The sequence below is a fragment of the Ruditapes philippinarum genome, unplaced genomic scaffold (assembly GCF_026571515.1).
Source record: "Ruditapes philippinarum isolate M1 unplaced genomic scaffold, ASM2657151v2 ctg1196_1_1_1_1, whole genome shotgun sequence".
Classification (NCBI taxonomy): domain Eukaryota; kingdom Metazoa; phylum Mollusca; class Bivalvia; order Venerida; family Veneridae; genus Ruditapes; species Ruditapes philippinarum.
Genome location: NW_026865932.1, coordinates 34,652 through 60,140, shown reverse-complemented (window position 1 = coordinate 60,140; position 25,489 = coordinate 34,652). Strand labels below are relative to the sequence as shown.

Genomic DNA, 25,489 nt, shown 5'->3' with positions numbered 1-25,489 from the left:
TTTAGAGAACACATTGGATCTTTTTATCAATGACTGCATGTGTTTAGCAACACGTCGATGCTAACTCCTTACATTATTCATATATTATCATATATTTAAAAAGGAAAAAAACAGATAACATCTATACTGGGACATAAAGATAATTGAAGTTTCAGTGATATACATCACCAAACTTGTCCCCCTTTCAAACTAGACTAATTTTGATTTGACGCTAGTGGACAAGGCCATCATGTTATAGACTGAATTTTATCGTTGGAAGTAAGACATTGTTTTCACTCTTTTTAATGTCTACACGACAAGGCGTATAATTCTTATAAGAAGGGTAGCTGAACATATCTAATAAAGATTTTTTTAATTACTTTTTAAATACTGTAATTATTATAACGTACTGTTATTCTTAATTATTAAATATTGCATACGATCTCAACATCCTATCATGGCGAAGCTACTTACTTTCAGAAACTTCTTAGTAAAGTACGTGTACAAGAAACAAAACAAAACAACACACACACAATATTGTTTTCGCAGCTGCAACACAAAACTAGCGTGAGAAGTTCAATTTACAGTTGTGGTTTGGAATTGTGCAAAACAACAATAATCTACAGATATCAAAAACCTTACTCTTTCCCCTTCACGCCCCATTAACGGGAGCTATGAATATATATGAAAAAGCAATGAATCATATAATTCATTGTACATCAAAGGTTGTAAATACATAGAGACGGCGTGATCTATAGATAGATCTGTGAGATCTAGAATTTCGCTGATCGAGTATAGAACAAAAGTTTACCTATCCATTTTTGATATTAAATTGATTTCAAATTGTTTAAAATTTTGATTGTTGGTGATTCTATCTGTCCCAGGTGATTCATACTTAAAACAGTGTTTTTCTATATGGTGACTGGTGACAAATCTTCCACATATAGTTTTTATCACAGATACAGTACAATGGTAGGATACTACGTCATCGCGCACCTGCTAAATGCTCCCACTTGGACCATTTTTTCGTCGACTCAAAGGTAAAATACAATTTTATTATAAGAAAACGTAAGAGTATTAAAAAATCATGTAGCGCACCAAAGAATGGCTATAGTACTTGAGATAATTGTAGAAAAAGTTTATAGATTTATTGCCTGGTTTAGGCCTGAAAACGGGATAAGTGTTTTTCTTTGAATGCTCCCACTCGGACTTCTCCCGAAACATATATGAAATAAGGTTGAAAACCTTCTTTAAAATTATTTTTAACGTATCGGAACATAAACCGAGTCATGTATACCCATTATTCTTTATTAGTTTCAAATATTTCTATTCAAAAGTCAGTCTTTTAAAGGTTTTTTTATGAAAATGGAAAATGCCCCCACTCGGACTCGATTTCAGAGATGCTCCCACTCGGACCCAAATTTACACATTTTGAAAGCACATTGCTGTGTTAGCTTTTATGGATTATTCTCACAATTTTAACACCATTTTGTCAATAACTACTGTGTTTGGCAACATTAACTTTTCATTCTTTTTACAGAGATCACTTCTTTGATTCTGTAGAATGACGTCGTTGGGCAGGAACAAGGTGCCATGGCAAAGTTTCAACTGACAGGATCACTATACAAAAAGGTGCACTTGGCTTGTGTTGCATCCGAAAGGATAATTCAAAATTATTGCCAACAACAAGCTAGGACTATAAGACCTTAAATGGGCAGTTTGGATCTCAAGAATAAAGTTTTGTTTAGATGTTAAAAAATTGTGGTGTTTTACAAAGAAGTCATTATACATTGTTTAGTACCATACCGGATTAAGATTCTGTTGGACTCGTGCATATATTAGAGGCCATCATTTATTCAATAATTGCTGACTTTAATATCTTGTTAATAATTTAAAACCCAATGGTTTCCGTGTTTGTTAAACTTGTGATTTAGGTTTTAAAACAGCATAATCATAAAGAAGTCAATATCTATCGGTTGATTTGAATAGTTTATTAAAGAACAACATGTAAATCATTTTTGTCATGAACTGGTTAAAAGTCAATGTACTGCCATACTACGGCGTCACAATTATTAACAACTTTGACAATTTTAAGTATGAAAGTTATCATGTGTACGTATTTTTACCTAAATAAAAAATATAAAAAAATAAGAAAACAAAGATCATAGTTATTTCTTTATCACAGTCTTTACCATATTTTGGTAATTAAAGATCATGTAAGTTATATTTCAGGCTGTTACCAATTGAAATTGTCTATAAATAAAATGTATTAATATTTATGGTACTAAAACAATTTTCAATCATAAAGGAATATGTAAAATACTGTACTGCAAATGCTTGTCCACATTATATGTAATCATTAAAATATACATGTATGCATAATGCATTCATTTCTTTTTGAAAGATTCAACTTACAATTAATAGAAAATATATTTCTAATTACCTCCCTTTATGAAATGTAAATTCGGTATTATCTTTACAAATAATGCTTTTCGGAACATACAATATTGATAAATCTTCATTTGAGCATTATATTTATGAATAAAATCATAGAAAAATGATTTCAGGATATTTGAATGACGTTAAAATAATAACAATAATACAACAAGGAATCACAGACAGCAAAATCCCCCGCCATAAGGAGGAAGTACATTTCAGAGCGGAAGTAACCCTTACATACGTGTAAAAATTCCAAGTAATGATACTCGTGAAAATTAATGAAAAGTAATAGCCTAGACATAATAAATCATGACAAAAATAACACTCCCATGAAAAAAACAAAGAAAAACAACAAAGAAGCAACACTTCTGGTCCTTATGCTCTGCTATTCACTTCTATTAAACATGAAATATAAAGTTTTAAGTTTATATCTCAAATACCTTTAGAGGTATGGTCCTTGCAAACTAATGATAGTGAATACAAAGAGCAATAACTCCAAAACTGGAATGTTGTCATTCTTGTTTGCGGTATTTTACTTTATTGAAATCTATCCTCCAGTGAAATTTCAGATGAATTGATCCTTTATGACACATTGTCCAAAAATTAACGCAAAAAAACTGAACAAAAGACAATTACTTCAAAGAACTATTATTCTTGTGTTTTCTAGAGTATTCCTCCTCAATGAGATATATCCACAGTTGGTATCTAAAATATTTGCTCCAGTTATTATATTTTTAAAATGTATAAACAATTTGTTTCTTATTTAAGCGACTCTTTTAAACGAGGAATTGTTTCAACACAACTTTTTTCCCTTATACTAATCCTCTAAGAAGACATATTTACGAGACTGTTTAGTAATTTAGATATTAGTATCGTATTTTAAAAATGCTGTTTCATTGAATTCTTACTGATTATATGAATATATGAACGTTAATATAAAGATATTTTGAAAAAAATAATAATATCTTAAGACAGCAATGTGCTTTCAAAATTTGTATATATTTAGGTCCGAGTGGGAGCATCTCTGAAGTTGAGTCCGAGTGGGAGCATTTTCCATTTTTATAAAAAGAATTAAGAAAAACTGACTTTTGAATAGAAATATTTGAAACTAATATAGAATAATGGGTATACATGACTCGGTTTATGTTCCGGTACGTTAAAAATAATTTTAAAGAAGGTTTTCAACCTTATTTCATATATGTTTCGGGAGAAGTCCGAGTGGGAGCATTCAGAGAAAAACACTTATCCCGTTTTCAGGCCTAAACCAGACAATAAATCTATAAACTTTTTTTTACAATTATCTCAAGTACTATAGCCATTCTTTGGTGCGCTACATGATTTTTTAATACTCTTACGTTTTCTTATAATAAAATTGTATTTTACCTTTGAGTCGACGAAAAAATGGTCCAAGTGGGAGCATTTAGCAGGTGCGCGATGACGTAGTATCCCACCATTGCAGTAGGTAAAGGAAAACGTAAATTATTCATAAACTTTAGGCTATTCATATCAGTGAATTGTTTGAATTTGGGTATTTCAAACAGAAATTTAAGGTCTATTTTTGCTTAAAATTTACTTTCAACAACAAAGGTAATACGATAACTGAGGAAACATCTGGTCTGGTTAGGTCCTACTAGATCTAATATCATAAAAGGAAAAGAAAAAACACGCATTGTTTTCATTCTTTTTCCTAATCGCCATTTGGTTAATATATATTAATATTATTATATATATATAAGAATGACTTATCATTATAACTGAAACATCTATAACGTGTAAAACTTGCACTAATGCTATTATGTACGAACGACAACTCCGCCTATGCTTATTTGAAGTTATTTAGAGGTGTTTAACCTGAAAAGTTCACTTACAACAACAACAACAACACAACAACAACAACTCTACACGGAAAAATATCTTCGCAGTTTCAATGTCAAAATTAAGTACGATTTTAAACGGAAACGGATATTTTAATAGTAAATGTTCAAAGTTATTTTGGGATTGGTCCTGACAAACGATCTGACAACTTTATTGCCTTTGAAGCACTGCTTTAAACGATAATAAGCGGATAATTGACAGATTGATTTCGGATATATTTTAGATAACTTCAATGAACTTCCAATCTAGTAAGTTACTAGAGAAGTTTGATAAATAATTGTTTACTATTTAATTTTGTTTATTGGTTTTAGGTATAAAATGTAAACAGATAAAGGGCAGCGCTGGCCTAGTGGCTTATGTGTCTAACTTTTAACCCTGGGTCCCAGGCTGGGATCATAATACATATGGGTTTTAGCCTGAGAGGGGTCTCAACCATGTTTCCTCATATATGGCACCAGTACTGGCTAGTTCCAGGAGACAGACTTGATAAATGAAATGAGTTGCAAGAACTTTTTTAGTGATTGAGTTAAAATAAATATGTTTAAACTAGATAATGGAATCCGGGTCAGCTCGGCCCTAAAACGGACTCGGCCCTATTCCAACTCGGCACGGGTCAACTCGGCCCACTTTTCAATTATTAATATTAAGGTTTGTGTTAACACTATTTATTGTAATTATTGTAATTATTTACAGGGCTCTCGATTGACACGGGGATCCGGGTTTTGACTCGTGAAAATCGGGAAATTTGACACGTGATAAAATCTGCTCAAGAGTCAATTTGCCACACGGGATTTTCAGCTATGCAATACTAATTACCTTAAATCCACCCCTAATTACCTATCAAATCCTACATATGTTCAAATCACACTCATTAAAAATGTCAACAGGCAGTATAAGCCGTGTATAAAATGCTTTACACACAGCAATTGTTTATAGCCTGTGCACTGAAGCGCGACGATTCAGTGACTGCAATTTGACAGCGCTAAAAATAGCTCTACACAACTTAGTCCAATAGATTAGACGTTACAGGCTTGTTATAGTTTTATTTTGGTCAAGCCTGACGTCTAATAGTTATTGGTCAAAAACGCGTAGCATTTTGAAAAATTAAAAAAATGTCTGTTGACTTGCCTTTCAAGCTTTATTCAAAAGCTTATCTTCTGTTCTTTCAATTGCATGGTCTATCATTAACAAAAAGTTTCAAACAATGTACTTATTAATTAAAAATAAAATATAAATATCAATCTATTTCGCTCATCAGCCATACTGGTTAAGTAAAGCGTTTTACAGATTGATTCCATTTTTTGAACGGAAAAATATTTTCGAACACACTGACGGTGCATGGGCAATTATTTCGTTGAAAAAATATTCCGTTAGAAACTTCTGGAGTCATTTAAACGCTTGCATTTGAATTAGCCAATCAGATTTCGCGCACTGTATGGCGGCCATTTGTATATCTGCTGTACATGGAATTTAATTAAATGAGAGGATTAAATCATGACTTTTCGGGTGTGACAGTTCAATTATTTTGTTGAAAGGTATTTAATTTTTAGTTTTGTTCATAAATAGTTCAAAATTTATGTAAATACACGCTGTTTTAATTGTTAAAATGCATTAGATCTAAATCGATGTCTAATGTCAATTTTTTTGCTACACGATTTTGCAAAGATCTGTTAAGACCTAACGTAACATGGAAAATGAAAAATGTAAAATATCAGATCAATGAATGATAAATATGAAAAAGGTTACGTATAGGTCTTATAATTAGGACTATACACAACTGATAAGAATTACTTGAGGTGTCAATTATTGATTGCTTTTAAAGGTTTATAATATGTCTTTAATTTACTTGGAGTACCTGTGTATTTGTTATTTCTTTTTCCATTAAATATTCCTGGTACATTTTGGTATTTAAAATTAATATGATATAGCATACCAGTAAAGATATTTTTCTATATTTGATACAGTACAGTTAATCAGAAAAGCTGCTGCTTATTTTATTCTTTCACAGCAATTCATTTTTTCTTTTATTTGTGTTTTTTTGGTTTTAATTTTTTTAGGTGGAGGGGGGGGGGGGTATAGACATTCATAAGTAGGCATTTTTTCTGTCAATTTAGACTTTGGAATCTCCAAAAATGACCTTCAATACAGTCATTTTTGTAACATAAAAATGATTCATGTAGTCAAATGACACTAGAAAAAATGATTTGACTCATGAAAATTTTGGCCAAAGAGTCTTTGACTCGTGAAATTCTGACCCTACTGAGAGCCCTGTATTTATAATACACGGATTGACAGTTTCGAACTAGCAGTAGACAAGCTTTTCTTGTCAGCAGAATTGCGAGTAAAGATAAACGATTGCGTATCTCACTGTATTTCTACATATTTAACTTCTGTTCTGTTCTTTATTACTTTAACTAGATAATGCACAGACAAGGTCTTTCTATTTGATAGAAGACAAAAAAACGTATGACACGTGCAAATGAATTTCAGCAGCAATCAATGCGCTTATACGGAAGATTTAATTAGAAGCTTATATGATATTAAGAAAACACGTTTTTGTTTCATATTTTTTTTTAATATTACTTTACAAACACATTTTATTAGAATCTAGATCTTTATTAATTTTATCGAATCTGCAAGACAGATAAATAACATTTTTTTCTAAATATACTTTATTTCAGAAGAAGTACAATGTATAATCAGATAATTATATAAAAATAAGGTATTTCTTATTATTCATTTACCTTAACAACATGCAAAGCAAAATTAATACATTATATATATTTTTTGTAAAGTGGGCCAAGTTGACCCGTGCCGAGTTGGTATAGGGCCGAGTTGACTCTTTTCCAGATAATGTAGTGATTATTCCCCCAACAGGCCTCAACAATCATTTTTTTTACTCACCCTTCATAAAATGCAGTGGCCCTGCATTTTGATGTGATACAAAATTTGTAAAAATCAAAGACAAAACTCAAATTTACTTATTACCGGTCTATATCGGTATAATTGGCTTTATTCAATTACATATTCTTCAATAATGTTTATAATACTTTTATTCTTTTATTATATACATGTATTCTTCAACATAGCCTGAATACTTATTCCATTCAAATTTTAACACACTCGGCTAAAATATCGACCTCATGGCTAAGTACAAAACATTACTGAATGCGAATGTATAAAACATTGCTGTCTTTACGGAATTATTTCATCACACCCATTTGGTAAAGTTTTATAATTAGTCAATTATAGATTAGTACATAGGTCAATTTCCGGTTTTTGGTCGACAGTATTACATAAGGTCAGTTTCCAGTTTTCAGTGGACAGTATTACGATTGAAATGGCGTTTGCTGTTTGATTTTTTTTACTGAATAACTTCATTTACAGTAAATGTTTAGAGAAACATCACAGATATATATACAATGGATAGGAAGCTCTGAAAATAGACAATAGTCAGATTCAGACCCACAATCCTTTGCGCGCTTCGGTGATAATCAGGTTTTTCCGCTAGTCTCTGATTTTCACGCTCTTGTTAAACTTTTGCGATATCTGTGAATTATTGTTTACATAACCAACATGGATCCTCATAGGAGAAATATTTGTATTGAAAAGTGTGTATTGTACATTTTATGATAAATAACTATTGCTTCATATACAATTCCGCCGATACTGAATTTAACTGTGTGACGTCACAGTTTCTTCTCAATGTATATTTAGCTCCATGTAAAAGAGCTAGAGCATGACACATCTTTGTTCCAGTGAGTGTATACCAATTATATTCAAATAAAAGCCCTGAGGTCAAAATTGGCCCTGTCCCAGGGGGTATTTGATTTTCCTTATGTGTATAAATTAGTAAAACTCAAAAAATCTTCTTTTAAAAAAAACTCAAATAGCTAGAGGTTAGATATTAAGCATAAAACATCTTCTAGTAAGTGTCTACCAAGTATTCTGACTTGGGTGAGCGATTTAAGGCCATCATAGTCCTCTTGTTGGTACTTTACATAGATTGTAAGTGCCTTTTGCAATGTTTAAATTACCTTCTTTGTTCACTTCACAATATTTTACATTTAAATACATGTTCAAAGTTTTCATGAAAATAAGCATAAATCTGGAGGCATGTTGCATAAAAAGTACTTTCCATATGTTTATCTAAAACCACCTTCAAGGTATGAAAATATATATGTCATTGAGATAATATAATTAAAAGTACTACATTGTATCCACATTTCATGCACCCTGTTTAAAGGTTAGTGGGTCAGTGTCACAGTTAAAGGTCAAAGGTTTGAGCCTGTAATTTCTTGTCCTCTCTCAAACTTTTTATCAGGTTGACTGATTTTCATGATACACATGTATTTGACTGTACATTGTAACATGTACATGTATGTCGCTCTACCTATGCAGCATTCTTGTTATTTAGTTTTCATGAAAGTGTAAAAATTGCTAATGAGCTACTGAAATTGTTTAGTACAGTTGTATTTTCAGCACGACTGACAAGATAAAATCAATTGATACTCGTACAACTAGATAAGTTGATTCATACATCCCTTGAGTTGTTATCTCAGAATAAAATTATGCAAATGACTTATTTTAACCTTTTTATATTTCATTTCATGAATATGTAATTGGTTTTCATACTGATAAAACCCAAGCAATAGAATGTATAAATGTGTAAGTGTTAAGGGGATTTTTTTTACCTTCATTGTTTTTATTAAGGGCATTGTAAGCCTAAAATAAATAGATTTTTTGTTATTTGAGTAAAACTTTTACTTTAGGAATTTCATGTTCATGTTTATTTTCACTTCATATGACCAGGGTATGGTCAAACTGTGTGAATTCATCCAAGATCATCTTCTTTATGGAACTTTTTTTTATACCCCCAAAAACGAAGTTTGGGGGGGTATATAGGAGTCACCCGGTGGTCGGTCGGTCGGTTGGTCGGTCGGGCGGTCGGTCGGTCGGTCGGTCCAGACGTCCGTTGCATTTTCCTTGTCCGGAGCATAACTTGAAAACTAATGGTTGGAATTCAATATAACTACATACAATGGTCAAGCACATTGAGAGGAAGTGCAGTGCACAAGAATCATAACTCTATCTTGACTAATTACAGAGTTATTGCCCTTTGTTACTTTTCCTTGTCTGGGGCATAACTTGAAAACTACTGGTTGGAATTCAAAACAACTTCATACAATTGTCAAACACAATAAGGGGAAGTGCAGTGCACAAGAACCATAACTCTATCTAAAGTAATTACAGAGTTATTGCCCTTTGTTGCTTTTCCATTGCTTTTTTTTTTGTCCGTTGCATTTTCCTTGTCCGGAGCATAACTTGAAGACTAATGGTTGGAATTCAATATAACTACATACAATGGTCAAGCACATTGAGAGGAAGTGCAGTGCGTAAGAAACATAACTCTATCTTGACTAATTACAGAGTTATTGCCCTTTGTTACTTTTCCTTGTCCGGGGCATAACTTGAAAACTACTGGTTGGAATTCAAAACAACTTCATACAATTGTCAAACACAATAAGGGGAAGTGCATTGCACAAGAACCATAACTCTGTCTAAAGTAATTACAGAGTTATTGCCCTTTGTTGCTTTTCCATTGCCTTCTTTTTTTGTCCAGACCATAACTTGAAGACTAATGGTTGGAATTCAATATAACTACCTACAATGGTCAAGCACATTGAGAGGAAGTGCAGTGCATAAGAACCATAACTCTATCTAAAGTAATTACAGAGTTATTGCCCTTTATTACTTTTCCATTGCTTTCTTTTGTCCGGACCACAACTTGAAGACTAATTGTTGCAATTCATTATAACTTCATACAATGGTCCAGCACATTGAGAGGAAGTGCAGTGCACAGGAACCATAACTCCATTTTGACTTATTACAGAGTTACTGCCCTTTGTTTCTTTTCCTTGTCCAGAGCATGACTTTAAAACTACTGGTTGGAATTCAAAACAACTTCATACAATGGCCAAGCACAATAAGGGGAAGTGCAGTGCACAAGAACCATAACTCCATCTTGACTAATTACAGAGTTATTGCCCTTTGTTACTTTTCCATTGCTTTCTTTTGTCTGGACCATAACTTGAAGACTTATTATTGGAATTCATTATAACTTTATACAATGGTCCAGTACATTGAGAGGAAGTGCAGTGCATAAGAACCATAACTCCATATTGACTAATTACAGAGTTACTGCCCTTTGTTACTTTTCCTTGTCCAGAGCATGACTTGAAAACTACTGGTTGGAATTCAAAACAACTTCATACAATGGTCAAGCACAAGAAGGGGAAGTGCAGTGCACAAGAACTATAACTCCATCTTGACTAATTACAGAGTTATTGCCCTTTCTTACTTTTCCTTGTCCAGAGCATAACTTGAAAACTACTGTTTGGAATTCAGAACAACTTCATACAGTTGTCAAGGACATTAAAAGGAAGTGCAGTGCACAAGAGCCATAACTCCATTTTGACAAAATACAGAGTTACTGCCCTTTGATACTTTTCCTTGTCCGGAGCATAACTTAAAACGTACTGGTTGGAATTCAAAACAACTTCATACAATGGTCAAGCACAATAAGAGGAAGTGCAGTGCACAAGAACTATAACTCTATCTTCAGTATTTATAGAGTTATTGCCCTTTGTTCTTTTTTTGTCTTTCTGGACTTATTACAGAGTAATTCAATTAAACTTCATCAATGGCCAACCACATTGAAAGGAAATGCAACATACATGAACCACAATTATCTTTAATTGCCCACAACCATAACTCTATGTTTCAATTCTATTACAAGGTATTCTGTTACTAGTAACATCCTCATTTCCTAAGCAGACTTGTGGGGGTATTAATCACATTTAGTGATAGTTCTAGTTTACATTATATAACACGGCCCTTACAATAAGAGGCATTAGCCCAACTGAAACTTTCTTTAAAAATGCAGTTTTAGTGTTTTACCAAAAATCATTAAAATTTTTCTTTCCTAAATTAGGAATTTTAGCAATATATCTTCCCAAAATCAAGAGGCAAAGGCCTCTTCCCAATGAAGAGAAAGAGAAAAAAAAATTATGTCCTCTTAAGTCATTTAGTTTATTCTAGACATAGGAAAATAGCTAGACATAGGAATATGGATAGACATAGGAAAATATATTGTACCTAGACATAGAAAAATATCTAGACATAGGAATATAGGCAGACAAAGAAAAATACCTAGACATAGGAAAATAGATAGCCATAGGAAATTACATAGTATGTAGACATAGGAAAATATGCTGACATAGGAAAATTCGCAAGACATAGGAAAATGCATTGTACCTGACACAAGAAAATAAATAGACATAGGAAAATAGCAAATTTAATCAGAAACTTATCTTAATCTTATTATATATGTATATGGGATTGAGTTGCTCTACTGCTTGTCTTTTTGTAATGGTATTCTATTTTGTTTTACAGTGTTGAAACTGGTTGAAGTATGAATACCGCACCTTACTCCAAATTTGTTGTAAGTACTCTTAAACCTGTTATATTGTCATGAAATATTCATGATTTAAATACATTATAATGATCCAATCACCGATATGCATTTTTTTAACTTCCTGCTTAATGTAATGCCTGGTTAGACTATCATTTACATTCTTACAGTTTTAAGGCATTATATTTATATAAAATATGTGTCGTGCTACATTAATATGTCATTAGCCGAGTTATGTTTTAAAGGTTATTTGTAAATTGGAGTGAATTGGTATTTCTGAACTGAATACATTGAGTGTTATGTATGAATAAAATGGGCCAAATCAGTTATGAAGCAGTACCTATCTACACAGTTTATTCATGATATTGTCTTAATATTGACATAAATCCTGTACATTATCATTAAAGTAATTCATCAAGCTTAATTTTATTCAGTAACCTTCATTAATAAACATCAAGCGTGTTGTCACAAATTGACAAAGATTTGAGCGATGTAAAATCTGTTTGATTAATTTAATGACAATATGTGACATCATTTTGGTCATGTATTGAAGCAAATAACAAAATCAGTGCTCTTTGATTTTGTTACTGTTACATTTGTACAGTATTTTATTGACATGTTCTTCACAAATATTTACCTTGTTAATCGTCTGAAACAGGCCTTGAGATGTTTTTACCTTAAAAAAAGTAAAGAAAAACAATTGTGTAAGATTTAAAGTCACAAATTCTAGGTAACAGAGGTTACCCTCTGTATTAGCCAAGCCAAGTAAAGTTGTATGCAGCAAGAAAAATCAAATGGGAAGGAAAATGTGTTTTTGATCTGATTTTAAATCTATCTTAAACATACTCAGTGGCTGTGTGACAAAATAATTGAAATGACGTATATTTTTTTTCATGTTGATGAACTATCCTTGTGATCTGATATAGTATATATTATATTGATAGGATCTATCCTTTATATTATAATATATACTTTTGACATGCAGAATCCACATTTTATATGCCATACTGTAAGGTCAAGGTCACACTTGAAGGTCAGAGGTTCAGTTCAGCAATATTGAATGCTCTATGTGTATTTGGCGTCCGCGCCGAAGCGCGGCGCCCCTTTATGGAATGAAATCAGATTTTGTGAAAGGGCGACAGCAACTTCTCGAGCCTTTTAGTCGGTCATAATAAAAGCCGGTCATTCCGATCGGTATGAGGGTGCTTGATTATTATTAATTAAAAATGAAATGTCGCGATATGTACAATGAATAGCGAACTGGAGGATTTCGCAATGCAAACATTTTCAAATGCAATAACCTTTTCCGTCTCTTCGGTTTTTTTATTTATCATTTTGTAGTACACAGTGGGTTATCATGGTATGTTAAAATAGAATGATGAGTTGATGACCTAAATATTCCGAAAATCTATTTATAGAGGGATGTACTCCTATCGGTAATTCCGGTCTCTCCCGGTCTATTTTGACCGGGATACTAGTGACCACACGTTTATTGTCCGGTCTCTCCCGGTTTTGGAGTAGATGTTTGATATCGTTACAGAACAGAACAAATATTTTACAGATAAATAAGCCTTTTTCCAAAATGAATGTTTGTCACTTAGTTTGGTTACAATAATTAATAAACATAGATCAACTCTCAAATTTATTGATTATTATTATACATAAACATACAATTCGAAAAAAAAAACAACAACAACAATAGCATGTTTCATTTTATCTATATGAGATAAAAAAACAATAAATATGTACAATAATAGGGAAAAAAGGTGCATTTTTATGGTTTTAATATGACACTATCAACTTTGAAACATTTTATTTAATTTGTTATATGTGTTTAGTAAAGATGCCGAGGATTTATTCAAAGTTACAAATTAGATTTTATTAATTATCTAATTGATTGATAATTTAGAAAATGATAAAGAAAAATACAAATGTACATGTATAGGGTTTAAGAATAAACAATATTATATATTGAAAGATTAACCATAATTTACTGACTATTTCCAGTTATAAGTTTTGACTTATAATAGTCGGTCAATATGACAATTGAATTCTTAAAATTTATTTTACAATTTTAATGAAAAAAATAGTAGTAAACGTAAAAAACTCAGTATTAAAATAGCACATAAAAACACAAAAAAGAGAGGAAAACAATATTCATAAAATCTGTATTTTTGTATTATTGTATTATTAAAATAGATATTACAATTATTGTATAATAAACAATAATGCTCAACATGACATGGTAATATAACCAGTGTCATATTTTTACTAAGTGTGAACAGATACCTTAAGAGGGTGTCTTCGCTAATATCGATTACATAATAAGGGACAATTCCACAAGTGTGGTGTTGATCATGCGTTACACATATGGATTATAAATGATTGTATACATGTATATCCGTTGCTATTAATAATCACGATCATAAAGAAATAACAAGTAATATTCTAATCTCTAGCATGCCAATCAAAGTTCATAATGAACAATGTCTTCCGTCCGTTCATTCTGGTAAAAACCAACTAATCATTGAAAAGTTTATAAGAATATCTTGACATCATATGTCTACTAGTTCATCTTCACTTTCTGCATGTCTTGCTTGGACGCCCTTTGATGCTTTGCATCAATGCTTTTCTTGTTAATCTCTTGAAACAAATTCATGATACTTAGGTCAAATGTTTTTCCAATAGAGACAGTGTGCAGCTGACATATGTCAGGTGCCTTACTCCAAGGTCAAGGTAATTGTTCAAGGTGATAGGTTTGACTGTCCACTTCATATACATGTATTTTTAAATGCCTGAAGGATGTGTATATTACTTTTAAAATGGCTTTTTTCTAATAGAAATGACAAAAAATATCCACATTTCAGGCACCCAGCTTTTAGGTCAAGGTCACAGTTACAGGTGAAAGGTTCAAGTCTGTAATTTCTTTTCCTTTCTAACTTTTGAACTGCTTTAGTGATAGTCATGCTTTATTTGGTTAAATGCTCATCTCTTTTATTTTTTTGAGAACAATCCTGGAGCTATGATATTTATTTCATTTTGAAGAACCATCCTTTAGATATAATATCAATTTTATTATTCATGACTATCCTTTATGTATAATGTCATAATTTTTATTTTTTAAGAACTATCCTGGGGATATGATGTTCAAGCCTAAAACGAAAGGTGTCCGTGCAACCAAGATGAATATTCTGGTTGGAACTGTGATAGGGGTAGGATTACTGATTACAGTGTTGAATATATACCAGCTTCATCAGTTAAAGGAGGAACATTCCTATCATACCAGGGGGCACATTAGTTCTATGGCTGAGGGCAGTGCTGGAAAGGCTACCAAAACATCACCTGTAGTGTGGATCTCTGGAAAACATGTAAGAGGGTTAATTGCTTAAAAGCGTAAAATGTGTAGGCCTTCAAGGTTGTTAAATACAGCCTTAATTGAAATTGTTGCAGGACTAGTTAAATTGAGCCTTTTTGACAAATGGTTTATGCTACAGTGTAGCTATGTGAAACAAGTTCTTTTAATTAACCAGTACAACTCGAACCTGTGATCCTTTGGTTTAGCGTCAGTCACCTCAACCACAAGGCCACAGTTTTGTAATTAAAGACTTTATTTATTTATCTTTAACCATGTGTTTGTTAAGTTGAGGTACCTATACCGATCCTTTATATAATGCACGGATGGGCACCTGAGGTCTTTCTCCACCAGTAAAGCTGAAAGTCGCCATATGACCTATACTGTGTTGGTGCAAGGTAAAAACCCAACAAAAAAATATGGTGGCTCTTGTTTTGTTGAGGTACATGTACCAATCCTTTAGACAATGCACCAAAGGGCACCTGAGGTCTTTCTCCACCAGTAAAGCTGAAAAGTCGCCATATGACCTATACTGTGTTGGTGCCCAGTTAAAAACACAACAAAAAATATACCAATCATATTATATATTTATCTAAGGACATTAAACGTTCATATAGGATTTGTTTTATATTGATTATAAAGCTTGTGTGAAATAAATCAACTTCTTGTGAAATCTTACAAAATGAACATGATATGTGAATCATTGAAAGGAAATATTTCTATAATTATTTACAGTTGGAGACAGGCTATTTAGATCATGTGAAGGCCGTGTTTGAGAGGCTAGGATTTTTTGTGACCAATGGCGAAGATGACTGGGATGTTTTATGGGTACATGATTACCCTTTTATCAACATGGCAAAACATATGACAAAACTGAAGCCTTACCAGAGGGTATGTATAAATTTTTATCATTAGGTTATTTATGAGTTGTAAGCCTTAAGTGCCTTTGGCATTTGTATATAATAATAACATCTTTCTCAAGCTGTGACAATTCATTTCAATTTTACATTAATGAACAGAACAGAATTTTATTTACAGACTTATACATATGTACATCGTCTTTTTTACAAAGATTTGATTAACTAATTACCTATGTCACCAGTAAAGAGCTATGTCAATCAGTATTTGTGTGCTGTATGACTAGATTAAATTGACTTTTAGCATTTATATATTGTAATCTCTCAAATTAACATGGATTATTTCTAGATTCAAGATAAGACAAATACAGAAATTAAGAAAATCTCCTGAACTATAAGGCTAGTCGAAGCTTAAGGAACATTTCTTAGACTTCCTGTTCTTTATTTGGGTCAAGGTGAATGTTAAATATTTCTAGTTGCTAGAATACCAAGTGTTAAATTTTTAATAGGCATTATATGAGCCGCGCCATGACAAAACCAACATAATGGGTTTGAGACCAGCATGGATCCAGACCAGCCTGCGCATCCGCGCAGTCTGATCAGGATCCATGCTGTTCGTTTACAAACCCTATAACAAGTAGAGAAACTGAAAGTGAACAGCATGGATCCTGATTAGACTGCGTGGATGCGCAGGCTGGTCTGGATCCATGCTGGTCTCAAACCCATTACGTTGGTTTTGTCATGACATGGTTCAATTATATAGTTGTTGTGTATGTGGGAAAAAATGCACCAAATATCATCAGCTTATATAATAGCTTTTCTAAATTGCATTCAATTAGATATATAATAATTATCCCTTATTGAAGTTCCTGACATTTATATGCTTCCTTGAAAACATGATAATTATTCAGGGAAGAAGTTTCTGCATTATTTATAATCATAACGTGTTGTTTTGTAACCAAAGTAGATGTACATATATAAATATGGTAAGTTTTCCTTATTGACAGAACATGTATAAGTAAACCACTTCAAATTACGTCAGTGTTTTGTTATCAGTAACAGTTAAACCTGTTCTAAAGACCTCCTTAGTTTATAAGAATACCTAACACTTAAGACAAGCATTTTTATTTTTCTAGTCTAAACTTTACCTAAAAATTACATGATTTCAGAGAACATTATTTTCCAATTAAAGATATTTTTCTCCAATTTATTATGATTGGTTGTTAAAGCTAGGTTAACTGTATGACCATGAAGTTTGTAATGTACTCTTCATGTGTGATGAATAAATTTAGATTTTTTTATTGACTTTTTGGAAGTTTTTACTGTATATAGGTGTTTGTTGTTATTTTAGGTGAATCATTTCCCAGGTTCAGGTTACATCACCAACAAGGGCAGTTTAGCAACATTACAACTAGATGCCTTTCCTAGAGCTTTCAGAGTACCAAAGGACAAGGAGAAGCTTCTTAGATATGTAAGATTTCAAAAGTATTTGATATTTATTCTCCAGCTGTATAAAAGTTATATACTTTCTTAAGACATATTATTGATTTTTAGCTCGACTATTCGATAAGAATAAGTAGAGCTATTGCAGTCACCCGAGCGTCGGCGTCGGCGTAACCACTTATGTTAAAGTTTTTGTAATAGTTCAAATATTTTCAAAGTCCATTGACATATGGCTTTGAAACTTTGCACACTTGTTCACCATCATGACCCCAACCTGTAGACAGGAGGAGGTAACTCTATCAAGCATTTTGACAGAATTATGCCCCTTTTTCGACTTAGAATTTACGTTAAAGTTTTTGTAATAGTTCAAATATTTTCAAAGTCCATAGACATATGGCTTTGAAACTTTGCACACTTGTTCAACATCATGACCCCAACCTGTAAACAGGAGGAGGAAACTCTATCAAGCATTTTGACAGAATTATGCCCCTTTTTCGACTTAGAATTTACGTTAAAGTTTTTGTAATAGTTCAAATATTTTCAAAGTCCATTGACATATGGCTTTGAAACTTTGCACACTTGTTCAACATCATGACCCCAACCTGTAAACAGGAGGAGGTAACTCTATCAAGCATTTTGACAGAATTATGCCCCTTTTTCGACTTAGAATTTACGTTAAAGTTTTTGTAATAGTTCAAATATTTTCAAAGTCCATTGGCATATGGCTTTGAAACTTTGCACACTTGTTCACCATCATGACCCCAATCTGTAAACAGGAGGAGGTAACTGTATCAATCATTTTTTTTACTATCAAGCACTAAGAATTGTCGAGCGTTGCTGTCCTACCGACAGCTCTTGTAAATAATGAATTGTGTTTTTTGCTTATAGTAATATGTTTGCTATGTTTGAATTAACTTAGTTGAATGTATATGTAAATATTTTTTCGAAAACCTCAGGAAACAAAGAATTTATCCTATAATACAATGTAGCTGTACAATTAATATACATGTATGACTTAAACAAAGTCTGTATGAGTTAAACCAGTCACTATTTCCTGCCACAAATCTTACCTGATTCATACAGTTCTTATAAAGAGACATACATCCATATTTTATAGACATGTTCAGAACTTCAATCAATATTCAAGTGTGCCACTACTATTTCATTTCATATTCTCTTTTCAACATAATTTTCTACAGAACAGCAGCTGTTCTATGCAAGACATCAAAACAATTTTATTACATGTATATATTTTGTACCTGTAAATTGAAAGGACATAATTACTTGGCCAATTAAATATTGAAGTACATTATTTCAATTTAAGACTTATCCCAAGAACATTTTCTTATGTACAAAACTAGATTTTGATAAAATTTCAATATTTGTAATGCTTACAGGCTAAAGAAAATCCACAGACAATGTGGGTACAAAAGAATAATAACCATAGAGGAATAAAAATCAAACAAATTGGAGGTAAGATATTTGACATGCTCCAGTATTGAATGAATAAGCCTTCCATATCAAGCTTAGATCTTCATATAAGGCATTTAAGTTATAGTACCATAAAAGATATAATAAGAAGTATAATTATTCTGCATTACCATAATAATGTTTATATCCCCTATTTTGAATGCTGAAAACCAGAGTATAGAGATGTTACACTGGTTGTCGGTACAGACTGGAATATCTAGCTCAAGGTAACTGTTAAAGGGGATAAAGAGGCTCTGCCAAGTGTAAGACAGGTTTTTTTAAGCACCATTGTAAACAGTAGATAATCCTGTCAAATATGCTTAAGAATTAGCTCATATGTACCAGGTAAATTTAGATAGACAACAATTAGTGTATCTAACGACTTAGTAGTATAATTGTTGCCTGTTTGGATATGTGTCTTTAAGATGAAATTATCATAATGTGTGTTTATATTTCCAGAGATTGACTTTGATTCAAATGGGTCATTTGTACAACAGTTTGTCGACAAACCATTCCTAATTGATGACAGGTAGGTTACTATAGAATATTTTGTTTTGTTCATAATGTTTCTGTACATTTATTGAAGGAAAACCTGTGAAAATATTGATATTGTTTTTGTTTTTTTTGTTTGCTCAATGCTGCAGATGAATATAAAATCTTTAAATGTATCTCTGCCAAAGGATGTGGAAGATATTAGATTTGAATGTTGATTTGAGATTGAAATTTGAGGCAAAATTAGAATTCTTTTAATTTTATTGCATTTTCTACAATTGAGTTCATTGCATATGTGATAAATTTTGACTCTAGTTACCTCCCTTGACATTCTACTGAACAAGCAATTGGTTTTGTGATACACATAACTTACATATTATAGCTCACATTTATTTAAACAAATTTACTTGTACATGAACAGCATGTTATTAAACTATATTACATTTACATTCAAATAAACAAAACTTCTCCTTTATATTTTTCTTTCAGGAAATTTGATATTGGAGTATATGCCATTTTAGCATCATTGAACCCTCTAAGAGTGTATATTATCAACGATGAAGCTCTTATCAGGTTAGTTTGATTAGTTCAATGACGTTTTTGCAATACTAATGTTGTGTCAAAGCTACATTTTAGATCAATCTGCAATACCACACAGTCGGACCAGACTGTATATTGTTGTCTTTACATTTAATACCGGTAATATACTAGAAAAAACATTCCTTGAAATGAATAAGTTTCAAATTCCAGGTAGGACCAGCTTTAGAAATAAAAGTTTAAAGGCTTTATGTCACACTCACAAAGTAAAGGATATATGGTTACTTTCAAGCTTTACTGGGGGAGACAAACCTCAGGTGCCCTGTTGTGCATTATTTCCGGCACCAGTTGGCACCTGTGTAGAACCACCAACCTTCCATAAGCTAGCTTTCAGACATGAAAGAATTGAAAGTCTCTGCCTGAATTTGTACCCAAAGCGGTGCAGTTCTTTTAATTTAAAGTATCAGCAAAGAAAATATGTTTTATTCTGATTATAAGAAGGCTATTTGTGTCTTAGTATTGCTTGATTTGAAGAAAAATATTTCAATGTATCATTATACAAATCAGTTACAGTAGTTTGCCTGCCATTAAAATGTAACCATGTTTGTATTCTAATGCATGATGTATTGTCAGTCTTAAATTCTAAAATACCTGAATATTCACTTGTTTTTTTTTTTTTATCATTCATAAATGAATACAGTGAAAGTTGAGAAAACCGGACGGCTTTCGGACTGAGGGTTTTGTCCGGTTTTCTCAGATGTCCGGTATTCTCAATGTGCCCTTCAGCTGTTCAGGATCTTATATTATAACCGAGCAATGACTTACAAAGGATGCTGTATATTTGCATTTTCATGATCATGTGTACATATATTGCTAAATAAAGAAATGATTAAAATACAAGAAAATAGGTTTTAATTGTTTTTGTCCCATTATTGCATATAAATACAATAAAGGTTTGGATTTAAATGAACAGCAATTACCTCATAACGATCAAGTCCGAGTACATTCACATATGTTTACATTTGGGTAATGGATAATGATTTAACGAACATAGTTTACTTTGTTTGTTGATAATAATAACATATTGGTCAGATTTTTAATGTAGGTCTCGGCAAAGTTTCACTGTCTTTAATTTATTTAACTTTGTCACTTGTAGACAGCTCTCGTCGAATTCCTTTCGGTCATGGAATAGAACTTAGCGCCGATAATTTCCGTTGCGTTGTCATTTTAGGAAATGAATATACAAAAAGCAACACAGTAGAAAAATACTCAATTTTTTATTCATACTGATTTTAACTGATCAATTCCTCGTGCATTTTGGCATTTATATAAAATGGTAATATCTATACCTTACAATAAATCAAACTGTGAAAAGAGACATTATCAACCAATAAGACAATAATTGTTCCGTTACCGACCAGTTAGCGTATTAGACACAACCAACTGATAGTACACAAGGTTATTCACACATTCGGCGTCCGGTATTGTCAGGGTAATTGTCTATATAATTGACTTTGTAGTCCCCAATCAACCGTCCGATATTTGGTTTTTACAGATTCCGGTATTGTCAATGTTTAATACAATAGTTTAAAGAAGGGAAAATTTGGGACTGAATTATTCGTCCGGTATTTAGAGAGTTCCGATTTTCTCAGCGTCCGGTTTTCTCAAATTTCACTGTATAATGTAAGAATATTTATGTGCTAATGTAATATATTTTATGTATTATGTTATTTAAGGTTTTGTTCAAAGAGTTACTACCCATTTGATGCCGCTGATGTCGACAAATATGTTGTACATGATGCTTACACACCAATGTGGGAGGTAATATTAAATCTTGGACACCACAATGACTACATCAATCATTAGTAAAGAGCTAGCCCCAACTGGATATCTGTGCATTCCTATCTGGGTCTATACTATTGACTGCCTAATTTCAACATTTTGATATCAAAGTTCTCATATTAACAATTGACAGACACTATTTAAAAGCAATGCGAGTCTATTATTAGTAGTGAAAAGTTATACTTGTGAGATAAAAGTTGTTCCTCCAAATTTGTTCTTATGTTGCAATGTGAAAATTGTGCATTTAGTAATTTATGATTGCCATATCAACAAATTTCCCCCCCCCCCCAATATTGTTGCAAAAAAGGGAATTTTCTGTCACTGATCTTTCTGATATAATGCAGTAATTTATTTTTTATACAAGTTAAAACATAACTTCTGTAAATTTGTGATTTCAGATGCCATCACTAAAAGATCTGTATACAAACCAGAAATATACTTTTATGGAATCTTTTAACAGACATATGATAAGCAAAGGTAAGATATACATATACATGTATCCCATGATGTTGATTGTTTTAAATGTAATATAACCATTCTAATTTCTCCATATTACACACCTGTCATATTTAATTTGAGGAAGTCATCATTGGAGTGTAAAATCAGTGCATGAAGCCATTTTAAATATGGCAGGTCACACACTGATTTCATTTTATTTTCAATCCTTATTTGCTTTGACATGTTAACTCTTTGCCAGATGGCAGCAACCATCAAGATCAGCCTGTAAACTCTTGCTGTTTAAACTGTGTGCACTGTTCATTTTTTATGTCAGTACTTATTTTGAAATTTTTCCTTCAAATGTCTTAGTCCAGATTAAAAGATGGACATGTCAGTTTAAGATTAACTTTATTACGTTTGTATTTGAATTTTCAAATCAAAGCACTTAAGGCACTGATGTTTGGTACTGCTAAGTGGCCTGTCCTTAATTCTCAGAAACTCATTTTTGTTAAAATGTTAATGACTTTTAATAAACTCTGAAAGTTTATTTAAAGAATGGTTACATAATTCATTGGTAGCTCTATAAAAATGACCAATTGTTGAGAACTGGTTTGTGTGGAAACAACAGAAACTGATTATGAATACTACAATTTTGTTTCAGGGAAGAATATAACAAAGGTTTGGAGGGATATACATGAAACAATTAGAGCAGTATACTTACAGAAACAAAGTACTTTAATGTCAGCAGGAGCTAAATATAAAACTACTAGGTATGTCAATCTATTATTATCAAAATCATTGTATAAAGAGGTGAGGAATTGTTCTTTGAATGTAATTATTAAAAAAAAAATGTTTTCTGGTTTTGCTTGATGCAATTTGCATTGTTTTTTTGTTTTTTGTTTTTTTTATTATCAAAATGGAAACTTAGTGAATCGTGAATGATCATATTTTAATTTTAAATATATTTAATTATGTTTTCATAATTTAAGGCAGTGTGTTGTGGATAGAATACAATTATTTAGTAATTGATAAACATTTGCAAACAAGCTATGCATCCATACTCTGTGTTAAGTTTTGACATTCCCGCTTTAACTACATATAGTATATTTCTGTATGTAAACTGGAAATTTCATCTAATTGCAGGAATTTCTTCGAGCTAGTGAGGTTTGATTTTGTGTTGGATGAAAAACTGAAAGTATACTTAATGGAGGTAAGAACTTTTGAAAATACTGGTGATGAAGTCATCAATGAATATTAATGAGCCGAGCCATGACAAAACCAAGATAGTGCATTTGCGACCAGCATGAATCCAGACCAGCCTGCGCTAGTAGTCTGATCAGGATCCATGCTGTTTGCTGTCAGTTTCTCTACTTGTTATAGGGTTTGTAAGTGAACAGCATGGATCCTGATCAGACTGCACAGATGCGCATTATGTTGGTTTTGTCATGGCGCGGCTCAATTTTATTTTATGCAATATGTTTTGGTCCAAATTGGTTTTTCAAATCTTTTTGCTTGCAATAACTAAGATGTGATAATTTAGAAGCAGTATCATCTGTGGGAATTTCCCTGGGTGATTTTTAGAGTGTTAGTTTTCCTACTTAGTAAGAATGTGTAACCCTTTCATATATCATTACTGATTATGGTATGTACATAATAGAATGAATTATTTTTCAGGTGAACATGTCACCTAACCTAGCAACAGGACATTTCATTGGTAACAGAAGACTGTATGAACATGTTATATATAATGTACTGAGGGTGTCGGGTGTAGCTTCTATGATAGAGAACCAGTTTCATACTAGGTAGGTAGCTTCTTCTTTCTACCTTTGATCCTTGTTTACATGTACTTATTGTCAATATGTATTTTGTATTCATTGATTTTCTGTTATTTTTACATAAAAATGAAAAACTGACTTTGATAAAGGTAAAATTGAAATGTGGCAGATGACATAAAAAATAATATAGTGGTTATGGAAAGATGAATTACAGATTTCTGTGTCCTTGATATTTTGAATCCACCATACTAAAGACCCAGCAAACAAACCTTTTTCAGTTTGAGAATTAAGCTATATATAAAGTGTTTTTACATATGTTTTACATGGTAATTTAAATGAAATGTGTCAGGAATTTCACATACCAGAAATAAATTGAACAAAATAAGTCTATATTTCTATATTATAAACAAGAATCAACAATATTGAAATGGATTTCATATAAAAATCTATGATAGTTAAATATAAAAAGCTAGCAGTAATAAATGTATGTTTATATTTTTAGTGATAAACATCTAGATGAAATGTTGGTATCAGACAGGGATATAGCGGTGTTTTCAGACTGGTGTACCCAGCAAGAATGTATAGGTCACTGTGATAATCAGGTATATAGTCATGTACTAGCACTTTCTTATGAAATATATTCTTGCATATCAGACTGGTGTTTCTGTAAGTTTTACCCATGCCTGAAATTTCATCTAGCATGGGGAGTAAACAACGGCACGCTTAGGATAAAGTAATTTCGCCGTTATGAATGAAGTTGTAACTTCAAATGGTGTTGAAAGGAAATAGTTATGGGTGTAATGAAATAAAATTCCATGGAAAATTGTTTTTATTTAGGTAAAGCATTTAAAATATGATGGAATATGGTAGAATATGCAAGAAAAATATCTGACATATGTTTGAGGTTCAAATTGAAATATCTGTCCGGGGGGGGGGACCCGCCCATTAGGCGGTATATCAACTTTTAATTAAGCAGTTTAATTTGTTAAAATTTTATACAAAAATATTTTTTGAAGTTAATACTTAGGTAAGTATTCATTGTTAAGATATCTTTCAGTTATTTTGAACTGAATTTTGAGCTATTTCTTAAGAAAATTATATCTGTATTTGATATGTTTTATATATTAATCCAAGGTAAAAATATCATTGTAAAACCTAGAATACATTTTTGCCCGACTATTCAAAGAATAGGGAGAGCTATTGTACTCAGCCAGGAGAAGGCATCACACTTTGGTTACCGTAAGTTTTTGCATGCAAGTTGTTTTCTCCAAAATGACTGAAGGGTATAGGTTGAAACTTCACACACCTTAAACCATTATAGGAGATCACTATCCAAAGCATATAACTCTTGACAGAGTTAAGGTCCTTTTTGAACTTGGAAAAGTCAGCATTATCAAGGCCATTGTTTTATTATCAAGTAGACTGTACTGAGAATTGCCGAGCACGCTGTCTCACTGACAGCCCTTGTTAATAATATTATGATAGAGTATGTCTATAATTTCAGAATAAGGTTTTA

At 32.1% G+C, this 25,489-nt stretch overlaps 1 protein-coding gene across 1 annotated transcript in view; it reads left to right on the top strand.

Moving 5' to 3' along the window:
* The first annotated feature begins 4,293 nt into the window (after nt 1–4,293).
* Nucleotides 4,294–25,489, top strand: part of LOC132730782 (probable tubulin polyglutamylase ttll-15) — a 33,228-nt gene continuing 12,032 nt past the window's right edge. The window contains exons 1-14 of the mRNA XM_060716788.1: nt 4,294–4,541; nt 11,749–11,797; nt 14,893–15,135; nt 15,855–16,010; nt 17,328–17,447; nt 18,817–18,892; nt 19,349–19,418; nt 19,871–19,954; nt 21,655–21,739; nt 22,159–22,237; nt 22,860–22,968; nt 23,342–23,408; nt 23,873–24,000; nt 24,476–24,575. Of these exons, the coding sequence (XP_060572771.1) occupies nt 11,768–11,797; nt 14,893–15,135; nt 15,855–16,010; nt 17,328–17,447; nt 18,817–18,892; nt 19,349–19,418; nt 19,871–19,954; nt 21,655–21,739; nt 22,159–22,237; nt 22,860–22,968; nt 23,342–23,408; nt 23,873–24,000; nt 24,476–24,575 (1,347 nt within the window). The 5' untranslated portion in view covers nt 4,294–4,541; nt 11,749–11,767. The remainder of the gene's footprint in view (nt 4,542–11,748; nt 11,798–14,892; nt 15,136–15,854; nt 16,011–17,327; nt 17,448–18,816; nt 18,893–19,348; nt 19,419–19,870; nt 19,955–21,654; nt 21,740–22,158; nt 22,238–22,859; nt 22,969–23,341; nt 23,409–23,872; nt 24,001–24,475; nt 24,576–25,489) is intronic.